The sequence below is a fragment of the Balearica regulorum genome, chromosome Z (assembly GCF_011004875.1).
Source record: "Balearica regulorum gibbericeps isolate bBalReg1 chromosome Z, bBalReg1.pri, whole genome shotgun sequence".
In the NCBI taxonomy this organism is placed as follows: domain Eukaryota; kingdom Metazoa; phylum Chordata; class Aves; order Gruiformes; family Gruidae; genus Balearica; species Balearica regulorum.
In genome coordinates, this window is record NC_046220.1 from 48542060 (window position 1) to 48555359 (window position 13300).

General features: G+C 39.6%; 1 protein-coding gene across 1 annotated transcript in view; it reads left to right on the plus strand.

Moving 5' to 3' along the window:
* PCSK5 (proprotein convertase subtilisin/kexin type 5) overlaps positions 1-13064 on the plus strand; it is a 261481-nt gene extending 248417 nt beyond the window's left edge. Inside the window, exons 30-37 of the mRNA XM_075739243.1 lie at positions 1791-2008; positions 3054-3290; positions 3783-4013; positions 5612-5789; positions 6993-7210; positions 9267-9382; positions 10968-11154; positions 11728-13064. Of these exons, the coding sequence (XP_075595358.1) occupies positions 1791-2008; positions 3054-3290; positions 3783-4013; positions 5612-5789; positions 6993-7210; positions 9267-9382; positions 10968-11154; positions 11728-12131 (1789 nt within the window). The 3' untranslated portion in view covers positions 12132-13064. The remainder of the gene's footprint in view (positions 1-1790; positions 2009-3053; positions 3291-3782; positions 4014-5611; positions 5790-6992; positions 7211-9266; positions 9383-10967; positions 11155-11727) is intronic.
* The last annotated feature ends 236 nt before the right edge of the window (positions 13065-13300 follow it).

The window sequence follows — 13300 nt, forward strand, 5'->3', positions numbered from 1 at the left end:
AATATATAGAATCCAAAAAGAAAGATTCCCATTTGACTGCAATGGATATTAGGTCAGGCACTTGAGGAGGTCAGGTTCTCCTATTTCTGTGCTTTTTTTCATCAGCATTCATCATACCTATATGTACACATAAAATCTGTACTATACAGTACGAAGATCTTGCTTGGTTAACCTTTTCTTTAGAAAAATGTGCAGCTCCTGCTTTTATTATGTTCAGTGCGAATTCTCTGGCTGGTTAGTACTTTCCTGCTAACTTTGTCAAATAAGTCAATAAGAGCCAGTGGAACAGATTCTGATGTCAGAGTAAATGCAAAGTAATTGCACTAAAGCCTAGTCTAGTCCAGAAACAACTTTTCATATCAGAAATTGTGTCATACAAGCAAAGATAATGTTTCAGCATCAATATGTTTGTTCTCAGTACTCATTCCCCACAGTTACCCCACACAGGGTCAGTTTAACAAAATTAAACCTTTTCATATAACACTAGTCTTTTCAACTGTTATTATCCCCTTTTTTTTCCAAATTCCAGACTGTAAATAATGGCTTCCCAGACATCATTCAGCAAAGTCTACCGGAGCTAAACTCTTGATTCAGCCTCTGAGGCAAAGTTCTTGATGCATAACTACCCTACACTGGAGCAGAGGATTATACGAGGGGCTTTTTTTTAGGGTTTTTTTGAGTTTTGGAACATGCTGTAGGGGATGGAAAGGGTTGACTTGCTGCACTGATAATTTCTGACAGAGGATTTTGAAAGACTGGGCTAGCCAAGTACACAAGACTAGAACAAGAGAAGACAGGACCGTGAGAAATAGATGCAAGATCATGACAAAGGTTAGGAGAAAAAAAGATGAGAATAGATGGCAGCACAGCTCGTCCTATCTTTTGTCTAACCTTGCTCCTAACTCATCTCCTCTTTCTTTGGAAAGATCAGCTTTAAGAATGAAAGGAGAAGCACCCATCTACAGGGAAGAATGAGCTTGTTAATGTGAAGTACATGTACTGGGACTACTTTCTGTGTCAGCTTCTTCCTTAATTTTCATCAATTTCATCAATAATTATATGGATTAGCAATTATCTCAAAGTGTGGACTTGCTTGTCCTTTAACCTTTTCACATTTGGGGTTTCAGAGTGTAGGCAGATTGGATTGCATCCAGCCTCTCCTTTTATACCTCTTCTCCTGAAATATAGGCACAATTTTTTGCTATATTTTCTTTATGACTGATAGTCCCAACCATGGTCATCTATGGTTGCTCTCACAGCATAGATACCAGTAAAACACGCTTCAGTGTCTCTAGCCTGCTGTCACTAAAGGCAGGTACTACTTAAGCATCCTGGTTTTGTTTTTTTTTTTAATCCCAGCCCTCCTTATTCTTCCCAGCTTTCACACTTCCAGGGTTTTCTCTTCTCTTTTTGCCTTCTAGGGCCACCTAGGACATACTTCTCTCTTTCCCTGATATTATTGTCTTTTCCCAAACTTTATAGATCTTCCTATCTTAGGTAAGGGGGAAATCAAGAAATGAGCAAGAAAGAAAGTCCAGCATCCCTTGGAGAGCAGGTACGAGAATAAAGGAAGGCCAGACTCTCTCATAACTAACCACACACATTTTCTGCTCACAGGCAGAGAGGTTGTAAGTGGAGGATAAGCAACAAATTGTGTGACAAATCTCTTTGATCCAGTGAAATGTGTGTGCTGGGAAAGTCTTATATATACTCACAATTTTTACAGCCTGGACCGTTTGATAACTATACATTGACCAGCAGTTTTCTCTATGTTTGTTTTCATTCAATAGGGGATATTTTAATGATTCTGAGACTTGCAAGGAATGCAGTGGATCCTGTAAGACATGCATGGGAAGTGCAACCAAATGCCTGTCCTGTAAAAGTCCTTTGCTTCTGGAGCAGTGGAAATGTAAACCTACCTGTTCAGAGAAGCATTTTGCCTCTGAAGGAATCTGCAAACACTGCCCTGAAATGTGTCAGGAGTGCATTCACAATCAAACATGCAAAGGTATTATAAAGAACTGGTCTTGACTTGGCTAAAATCCATCTGGATCTGTCTAGAGGCAGACTGACAGAAACACAGATCTGAAAATAAATTCTGTAATCATCAAAAATTGAAAGAAAAGATGTATATATCATTACTAATCTCTAAGACAGAGGCTAAACAGTCAGTGCTTTATGATGAGACTCAGTTTAAACCATTAATCTGTAAAGAATTCACATTGCTTTGCCTGTTCGTGTTGTCCTTCCGAGATTCATACTGGTTTGATTCTATTTCTCACCTGGTGTATCCATGCCTAAACACTTGAATACACCTTTACACCAATGTGAAATACAGAATGTTTCTTTCCTAGTTGGGTTGAACGTTACATCTCTTTACCATTTTTGCAAATGACTACTCATGGCAGAGAATGAGATCTCTCTAATGAAACACATTAGGAAAGCCTTGGATATCCTGCTGAGTCTGAATGCCCCTACAAAAACTTCCAGGATTGTTATTTTTGAGAAAGCCATTCTGGAAACATAAATATGGATTAAAAGGAAAAATAATAATAATAATAAACAAGGCTATTAAACCAAGTATTTATAATAAAATTAGCAGCTGAATCCCAGCTCTATGCAAAGACAAACATTCAGGTCCATATATTCCAGCTAGACTCATATTTCAATGATTAACCAAACTAAACTTCAGATGTGGACATCCCTGATTTTGCAGAAAGTTCATAATGCAGGTGTAATATCTCAACAGAAATCCACCTATATTCAGTGGCAGCATGGTTCAGTTAATATCAGCAAACCTGAACAAGTGACTTGGCTTCTCAGTCTCTTGATGTAACACAGAACATGCTCTGTGAGGGCTGGGCCATTATGGGCAGTTTGAAGGGGAAAGAGTTGAAAAAGAAAGCACTACTACTTTCCCAAGCTGTCCTCTTTCCTCCTATTATGACAGGTACTGCAGGATTTATGGTTTCCTAGGATTTCTTCACTCCCTTGCTTAGAGAGATCAGAATTCGCTGCCTGTTTGCTTACCTGTTGTTTGCTGTCCTCTGTAGAGTGCATGGACGAGTTCTTCCTGCACGAGGGCAAGTGTGTGCAGGACTGCCCTTCTCACTTCTACGCTGAAGACAAGCACTGCTTTCCCTGCCATAAAGACTGCAAGACTTGTGATGGGCCAGACTCGGACGACTGCACTGAGTGCACTGTCAACTTCTTTGTCCTCTACAGTGGGATGTGTTTTGAAAAATGCCCTGAAGGGACTTACTATGAAGAAGCCACTGAAGACTGTCAAGGTTGGCAGCTGTTGTTTTCCCCAGAATGGTATTGAGATGCAAGTGGGTCTGGTTAAAGACTATTCCCAAAGGGCTGGTGTGTGGCTAATGTCACTATCAGTGTTCTAGAAACAGAGGAGATATAGCTAATGCAGAAAAATAACAAGGCATAGCTTAGAACAGCAAAAATTGGAGAAAGCTGAGAGGGAGGTAGCAAAGCTAGATGTGTTCAATATTAGGGCAACCACTCTGGTAAAGTGCTGAGTATTGCTGGAAACAGTATGTTGAGAACCACTGCTCAGCAAAAGCAGTGCCAGTGCAAAAGGAAAGCTAAGGAGCTGCCTGCATGAGATTGTAAATAGTAAAATGTTTGACTATGCAGAAGCAGAGCTTGCTCTGTTTCCCTCAGCCTCTCAATCTGAGAAGATGGCTGCCCCTTACAAAATTAAAGATGAAATAATACTCTGAAATGCAACAAGAAATTATGACATTCCTACTCTTCACCCATTTCAGCATGCAACAACACATGCCAGACTTGTTCTTCTTCCACTGCCTGCCTTACCTGCAGAAATGGCCTGATGCTGAACGATGATGGGCATTGTGTGGCGTCTGGATACTGCTCTCGCACTGAGTACTATGTTGAGAAAACTCAGACCTGCAAGCCTTGTCATAAGAAATGCTTCCACTGCTTGGGACCCACTGAACATCAGTGTCTTAGCTGTGCAAATAACCGCTATCTTCTCAGTAAGTGTCTTGCTCCTGCCTCTAGATTTTATTCTACACTGAAAGCATGAAATAGGCAAGTTTCTGTCACATTTACGAAACATATAGGGCTGCTTCACTCAATCTAAATATTGCAGAGTTGACCTGACAAGTAGGTTACTTGTGCAGAGACAATTACTTCTGTGGGGCTACCACGAAACTCTTTGCGAGATGGCTTGACACTCACTGGGGCCAAAGCAGGACTTCTACGTAGCAACAAAATCCATGGCTGAACAAAACGTATATGTTACATTTTACTTGGTATGTACTGTTCCTGTTGTTTCCTACAAGGAACTTAAAAAGGCAAGAGGGACATCCCTAGCTTTTTTTTTTTTTTAATGTACGTACAAAGAGGTCACATTTTCATGTTGGCTTGTTTAATCCTTGCAGAGATCTGATAAGCAAAAAAATACTTAAGCAGAGCTGTTAAAAAGTATTCATGGATCACTAGGTCAGTATCTAGTGGATGGCTGAGGTGCAAAATTACTTCTCTGACTTTGTAGCAAAACACTGTATTGTCTCAGAAACAAATTGATTAAAAGTATAAAATCCCAGAACTTATACTTTACTTGTTTGCATATTCTTTAAAGAGCACACAAGAATTTTAGAAAATCATTGGGAGAAAAAATATTTAAATGATCTTTCATCAGGAAAAATCTAAAGAGAGTTTGATTTAAAGGTGAATCTGAGCTTTTTGAGTCTTATTCTGACATAAATTTTGCATTCTTAAATATCTGAAGTCTTGCACCAGACTTGTCTTTTTTATCAACACACTCAGCAGCTTTGTGCCATTATAATTGGTAAAGTTGATGGAAATATGTAAATAAACCTCCTAGAGTGGAGAAAGAATTGCAAGAAAAATAGAAGTAAGGGGAATTTGCGCAGTTGCAACCCAAGCAGCAAAACTACAAAGACAAGCTAGATAATGAGTACAAGCTAGTAAGAGTAATCACTGCTCTTTTAGCTTGATGCACTTGTAGTTGGTTGCATCAGTCCTCACTTCTCATTCAAGATTCCTATTCTAATTACCCTCTGAAATCTCAGTGAAAAGGCACGATGTACCTGGTAAATTTGGCAGCCTTACAGGCAGTTATTCCCATTACATAGAGCAGCAGTCACAGACAGGGATAAAGACCAGTGAACAAATATCTCAAATTTACCATCAGATTTGTCGTATACACAGAATACAATGAGGTTGATGCTTAGAGTGAAACCTAAGGAAAATGACAATGCAGATGATAGAAAGTTTCCTAATTACTATTTCTTCTTTTGTACATTCTGAAAAACACAGCTGTGGTTCATTATTATGTGTTATGCATTTATATTTCCCAAAAATAAAAATTTACCTGTTCTGACAAGGCTGCTAATGTACATAAAATGCAGAAATGAGGACTAATGAACTGATAAGATTTAGAAGAAACAAAAAATAATGACTATATCCCAACATTCTCTTCTCTTGTTCTAGTGCATACTCTAGCAGCACCTCCTGTTAGAGAGTTTGCTCTAACACAGCTGTATGAGATGTTTTATAGCAGCAAATACTGAATATGACATGTTATTCTGCATTCTTGTCTGTGCAGATACAACCTGTGTTGAAACATGCCCAGATGGGTATTATGTTGACAGCGATGAGGGACAATGTTCCACATGCCACAGCGCCTGTGTCACTTGCACTGGAAAACACAGCTCACAGTGCCTTTCCTGCAAACCGGGCTGGTACAGACAAGGAAAAGGATGTGTAAACCAGTGTCCAGCAGGGTAAGGTCCAAGCTCTTTAGCCAAGAGCTGCATGACAGAGCGAGCTTTGAGAAATTAGATCACTCTGCCCTATTCTACTTCAGAGTGAAATAGAACTGAATACTATTTTCAGGTGAAAACTTCTTATGTGGTCCCAGTACAGAGCTGGTGGAAAACCTCCCCTCACAGAAGAAAACCGTAAAGTTGGTGCCCAAATTGGGACCAGCTTGACGTGCTGTGGCCATTCTTACACTCCAATGATGTTCTTAGGTTATGTTTATACAGAACAGTGTGAAGCAGAATAAATGTACTGTTATCTGTTAGTCAGCTTCAGCATAGGAAGCAGTGTAACTTCCTTCAAGCACCCTTGCAGCCTCCATTTACCCCGAAGTTTGATGAGGTTACTTTTGTTTTGCATTGAGTGAAAGTTTACAATGGATCGTAATAAAACCAACCATTAAAACACCTCTCAACTGATAATTCTAGACAGCAACTTTATTAATATGAGTCCATTTAATTTCAAATTAATTCAGTATGAATTCAGTGTGCTTGTGAATATGCCTCAGAAATTCAAATTTGGGAAATGGACCTGTGATTTCTGGTTCAGGTCCATTTCATTTTGCAGTACAGTAAGATCACACTGGCTGTTAAATTGAGTTATCATCTCATTAAATTTGAAGTCTGTAATGACAACTTCTCAACAAAACCACAGTGCAGCAATTCTTCTTTTTAACTGACAGAACAACTTAGGAGAACACTGTTCCTCTGCTGGTATCCTTTGGCTAAGCCTGTTTGTGCACTGAAAGGAAATATGAAATTTCTGAATTTACATCTGACAGCAGGTCATCAGAAACAGCGAGGAATTCAGTGTTTACCCAACATCTCCAGGATATCTCTTGCAGAGCCAAAACAGAGTTGAGGTTTTCTGAGCCCTGTCTACTTATATACTTACTTTGTGTCTGAATTCACCCTAGATTTTAGAAAGCCTTGCTTTATATACCCTCGATTTCCAAAGTCTTGCTTTATAGCTGAATTCTAATGGCCAAGGGGGATTAAAGGAAAGTAATTCTATTTTCACTGAGATTGCAAATGTTTACTGTGATCATATCAATATCACTTTTATACATTTATGTAATCACAGTAAAAGCTAAGGATGAAGGATGTTTTGGGTTTCCTGTTGCTGCTGCGCTTTATGCAAAGCCATGACTATCTGATTTGTTTCAGGTATTTTGCACAAAATTCCACTGGATCATGTGAGAGATGCCACAAGGGTTGTAAGGAGTGTATGGGGCCTCAACCCACGGACTGCCTTTTCTGTGATACATATTTCTACCTGTTGCGCTCCAAGAACAAATGCGTTAGCTCTTGTCCTGAGTACTACTACGAAAACAAGGACAACAACGTCTGTGAGAGATGCCACCCTTCCTGCCAAACTTGTGAAGGTAAAAGCGTACTTTCCACTTTGACCAAAAAAAGAGTTATCAAAACACCTGCCAAGGATTATCAAAACACTTGCCATCTCTCTTTTTTTTTTTCTTTTTTTTTTTTTTTGGAAACACTTAACAAAGAGACATACCACATACAGTGCTACCAACCTGTCCCTGCCCTAAGTAGTTGCAGTGGGTGATGTAGAACTCCTCTGCGGCTGCCGGGCTCTCCCTGCCCCTGGGTGACTTGCTGTGCTGGCTCCTTCATGCTGCCCCCTTACTTTTAGAGTATCGATTGATGGAGATGGAGGCGAGGATATGAATTGCTGCCAAGCTCCCCTCAGGGCTGCCTCCAGCCACAGAGAGCAAGCGTAAAGGCAGCTCTGAGGGGAGGGCTGGGAGTGAGTCCTGGTGCCACGTCAGCAAAGGGAAAGAAACAGACAATAGTAATGTATTTTCCATCAGTCAGGCCTATCACAAAAATGCTCATTGACTTCAAAAACAAAAGGGCTCTGTTGGTTACAGAGCTGGACCCTATTTCTCACACAAACTCTGAATAATGACTGAATAGTATCTCACTCTTTGAGCTGTCCTACTATATATTACTCTGTGAAAGCCATGGAACCTAAATCCGACCACACATCTTTACAGTCTGCAAAGAAGGGAAGAGTAGAAACAGCCATAAAGCACATCTTTAGGATGAAAATAAAAAAAAAAGAAAAGATGTCTGCTGCCTTCAATACAGTTAAGTACTTTTCAAAGTTAACTTGAGATACCATCTGTTTTGCTCTGTGACACACTTACGTAATTCAGTTATTCTTTTTCTAATTCATCCAATTCTGAAGCAAGCAGCATTAATCCCCTCGGACACATGTGGTGTCCTTTTCTAGCTGAATGACATCAAATGATAGCTAACAGGTGCTGTTCTGCAGCTTAGACCACATGATATTGTAACATACAAAATTTGTTTTGGATAGTGGATATACTGGATAGCACAGATGGCTAATTGCAACATAACAATATTTAAAATTGTGGAAATAACTGTTAGAGTGAAGCCAACTTCAAGAACTATTAAAATGTAATTGTATAAAAACATTATAACAAGTAACAGAAATATTTTGGCTTGGATTTGGGACAAAAAGACACCCATTTTAACTTACAGACTACTTTCATTATTTGGGATAAATACTACAGGACAGATTTTCTATCATAATTACGGAGACACTAAGATGAAACGCAAGCCAGTCCTTCTAAAGAGCAAACCTGTATGTGTTCTGAAATGAATCTGCATTGCTGATGTACAAGCAAATAAGTGTTGTAGTGTCTCCTGTTTCTCAAGAGCAGGAAGGCAAACCCTGCACTGCTCAGAAAAATCCAATAGTAAATTCACGGAGTTATAGAAGGTTGCTGACTTCAGCTGGTTAACTGCTGCTAATGTGAGCTACTTGCATTTCCATTTTCTTCCTTTCAGACACTGGCAGAAAATGCCTAGTTGCAGGGAAATGGAAAGGTACATCTTAACACATAGGACAAACCCTTCACTTCAACGTTTCGCAGAAATACTGCATGCAGCATCTCTGAAAAGTCTCCAACACAAAGTGCATATGATGTTCTGCAGCTAGTGAAGAATTTTTTTCCTATGCAACTAAAGAATTTATTTTGCTATTCAAACATAAACATATTTTAATTCATTGTGATTTGAAAATGGTTAGCAGGCCTAATAAGTATTGATTTTGTGAAGGAGAGCATTTGGTCAAGATTCCCCACAATTTTACTTCAGTGCTCTGACTTAATTGATTTTCCCAAATGTGTCAGAGCTTCCCTGTCCAACTGATTCCCAAATTAGCTTTTCGTGAATATCAAAACACATAAGAAACACACTTTGTGAACTCATAAAACCTCAAGACTAGGCCCAAGCTCTTTCTAATACTAACCTCCTCATGCTGAACTCACTGCATGATTCTTGCTGTTGACAAATACCCTTTCCTTTGGTGGCAGTGGTCAGTATAAATTTTAAAGAAGTTAGATGATTTTTCCTGTTGTAATATTGTTGTTTTATTTGTCTTTCTAGGGAAGGGGGCATTCAGCTGCACATCCTGTGTATGGAGTCACAGTTTATTAGGTGCAATGTGCAACTCAGACTGCTTTGTAGGTGAATACAAAGTCCAGGAGACACCAGGACAAGAGGTACCTATTTGTAGGCATTTGCTCCTGTGAATTGTATGCTGAACTTTAACTTCTGAAGACAATACAAACTACACAAACTGCTCTTCTCTGAGTTTTCAAGGCTGCTTATCTTTAAATATGCTTATTTTTTCTTCTCTTGGTAGAGGAAGTATTGTTTCTCTTTCTGGAGTTGTCTACTATAGAGTAATCCTCTACCAGTAAATATAAAGGCACAATTTTTGTCAATGATGATATCAAAGTCATGTGAACAAAATCAGCTATATTAGCAATATAGTATTTTTTCTTCCAGTATAACTGAGATTTCCCTACAGATTTCTGCTTCTTTGCCCATACGAAATGACATCACATTCCTGATTGATTGACAGCTCTGCTGGCAGAAACCTCTGGTGGAGGGACAGGCGGACGTTAACAGATCTGCGTATTTAGGAGACTAGGACCACAATTAGGTTTGGGTCAGTGCCAGAAGTCTGGGCACTCCAGCTTCCAGATTTTCACACCAACTGCCTTGCAAAGATGTTTATTCAATAATATAGCAGCAAGGCAAGGCAGCTGGCCTGAGATGTTGCATACCCTGGAGTCTCTGGCCTGGAATATCCCCTTAGCAGTGCTGCTCCATAACAGTGAGCCTGAGAAAACAGCCTAAGAGCTGGGGACCACACAGGTCCACAGTTCTTTGAAACAACTTTGACTCTGAGAAACTGAACCTCCTGCTGTGACCCTCTCATCTTGCCCAGGTTCTTCAATTCAGGACAAGCAGCCTTGCAGGTCTGACAGCAAGTTTGATGAAAGGTTATCGGAATTTCCAGATCCTTACTGTGGATATGAGGTCCTGGTCCCATGGCAGAAAATTAGCAATTATTTCCCAATAGGCCAGGAATTGTGACCACTGGAAGCTCTGAAATACCTGAGCTCAGAGCATACTGCAAGGTAGATGTGACCTTGATGATCTCTGGTAGTCTTTGTACACAGAGGCTCCAGGAGCCTGTCTGGAATCTGAGAAGTGTATTTGAATCTAAGTTGTTTCTGTAAAACAGAACCAACACAACCTAATAAAAATCTGGTTTGCTAGAAAATTTCCAGCCACCTTTATTTCTGTTCCTTCCCAAGTTAGAAAGGAAATTTATTCTCAGCTGCTTCTTCTTTTTTTATTTTTTTTTCCAGCATATTTCATGTTGCTGCTCCCATGTCAGTTACTTTTGATGATACTCTCGAGTACACTTCTTGAAGGCCACTTTATCATCGTTACTGCCAAAGAACCATAGGTCTGCTAGCATGGGACTAGCAAAACAAAAACACACTTTCTGGCCAAAGAGCTAACAGTCTGAATGAATTTTATCTTTCTGTCTAGCTAGGTGAGAACTCTAAGCTCCTACAATACTTTCCCCCCTGTCCCTACAAGCAGATCACTGAGAAACCAGGAAATATGACCCAAATTTTAGTTTTCCTACTCCCTACTGTATTTTGCCATTGACACCCACAGTGCCCAGAGATGACCACCCAGACAGGGAATGGCAGGACAGAACTGCCAGGTCAGGTCCAAAGAATCCAAAATGAATGGTGTGTTGCTTGTGTTCTGCATCTGAAGGAGGATGAGCCCAAGTGTGAGAGATGTGACAGCTCATGCACCGAGTGCAAGGGACCTGGGCCCCTCAACTGCACAGTCTGTCCAGCCAGCATGCAGCTCTACCTGGAGGAAAGCCGCTGCCTGCCCTGCTGCAGTGACTCTGACCTGGCAGGCACCCCAGAGTGCTGTGACTGCAGTGAAACACAAGGTGGGACCACGCTGAAGAGCAGCTAACGGTGCTGAAGGGCTCTATGGCTAGCCTGACATTTAAAAATCAAAAGAGGAATTGAGCAAAAAGGTGCTGCTGAGCTGTGCATCACCAGAATAGTAAGGGCTTTACACAAATAACAACCATCTGACCGATGTGGGAGACAGCACCTTCTTTCACTCACAGCTATTGTGTTAAATGGCCAGGCATTGCATGAACCAGGTGACTGGGAAGTGCTTGTTTCAATGGATAGCCATCTGAATCATTGCATTTTAAGCATGTCAAAATGTGTTGGTGTGCTTGTTAGCTTTTCTGCTTCTTTCTGATCATTTTCGATCTAATAAAGAAGCATAGCTACCCATCCCAGCAATCTTGCTTACATTCTTATACCATCACAGCTATAAGAACAGAGTTGTGGTAGTGGAAGAGTAACGTATATAGTCAAATGCATTTAAAAATGTAAGCAGGCCTAAACCTTGTACTCAGAGTTTTAAGACATCTACCCCCCACCAAGCACATGCACACACGCTCATTTAATCTTTTTTTTTTTTTTTTTTTTAACTGCTGTTGTAGATGACTGTGTGTTACGGACCACTCTACCACCAGAGAGCAAAAGCAAAACTACTTTCTTTGTTATTACCTGCATTTTGCTTCTCCTTGTCATTGGAGCCATTGTATTCATCTGGAGAAAATCACGAGCCAAAGCCCAGGCTGTCAGCAAAGGTGGGTACGAGAAGCTGACAAATCACTCCAGAACCTTTCCTTCCTACGTGAGCAACTACCACGAGACTCCCAGTTACCAGGAAGATCAAGTGATTGAGTATAGAGACAGAGATAATGAAGATGATGATGAAGAAGATGACATTGTATATATGGGCCAGGATGGCACAGTGTATCGCAAATTTAAATATGGACTTTTGGAGGATGACGAGGAAGATGAGCTTGAATACGATGATGAAAGTTATTCATTTAGATAACTCTTTACTAATTTATTAATTTCCTGCTCTGCTGTTTTTCCTATTAAATTACAGAAATTTAGTTAAGTACTTCTTAGCATGCAGAGCTCAAGATTTCAGCTAATAGTTATTGTGAGACCAGAATGGTTTCTAAAAATATTTTTTCCTAAAGCTTTACATAAATCCTTGCTAGGCTTTTAAGTAGCACTCCAGATGCAGGCCGGTTAAGAGATTATGTTTCTGTGCATTTGTGTGGAGAGTAAATCCTTTCCCAATATGTATTTGTGTGCATTATAACTAATATAAACTCTGCTTCAAACCATGCACACACACTTACTGAGAACCTTGCCAATCATTACTACAAATGTGCAGATACAAACAAGATGGTTGTATTTATCTACCTGATGAATGCCACTGGGATAGGGTACCAGTAATTTCCTACTTTGTGATTATAGTTTCTCAGCAATTCATAATAGAATAGGCAAGTTTGCTGACTTTACTCGTATTTTTTTTGTTGGTATCCTCTGGTGAATCTGTGTTCCTTGAAGACAACACATTCCTCCTCATAATCTTATAGTATACTTCCCAGTGAAATTGTGCATCTATGACACAGTGTTTTAAGATTTCTGACTGTGACTCTACTCCAGGTAACTATATTGTATTGAAAGTTTGTATGAAACATAACTAAAATATTTTATATATCAACCTCTGATTAATCTTTACTGTGGTGTTAGTCAAATAATCTTTCGTTGTACACACAAACTCCGGGGTTTATTGCAAAGGGAAATATGGTCTATAGGCACCCACAAGTCTTTTTAACTACCTTCTCAGTGATTTCAACACAGAACATTTATTGAAGTAGCTTTACCATTTCTGTTGTAAATGGTTCAGGATGTTCAGACAATGGCAAAGGGAATAATAAGCACTTATTTGGTAACATAATTTAAAGGAACAAAGCAATGTGATTTTTTATTATTATTATTATTATTACAGACATATAATTTATACTACAGAAAAGGATGCTCTTTATGGCCCTTTGTCGTGAAAGAATAAATGCTTTGCACAAAACTGTCTTGAAAATGCTGTTATGTCAAGTTTCATTCACTCTTAGAGTTCCTTTAGATTTCCAGTAAGAAGCCGCTCTAGAGCTATAAATCAATTAATTAGATTTAGTGTCTAAAAGGAATTGT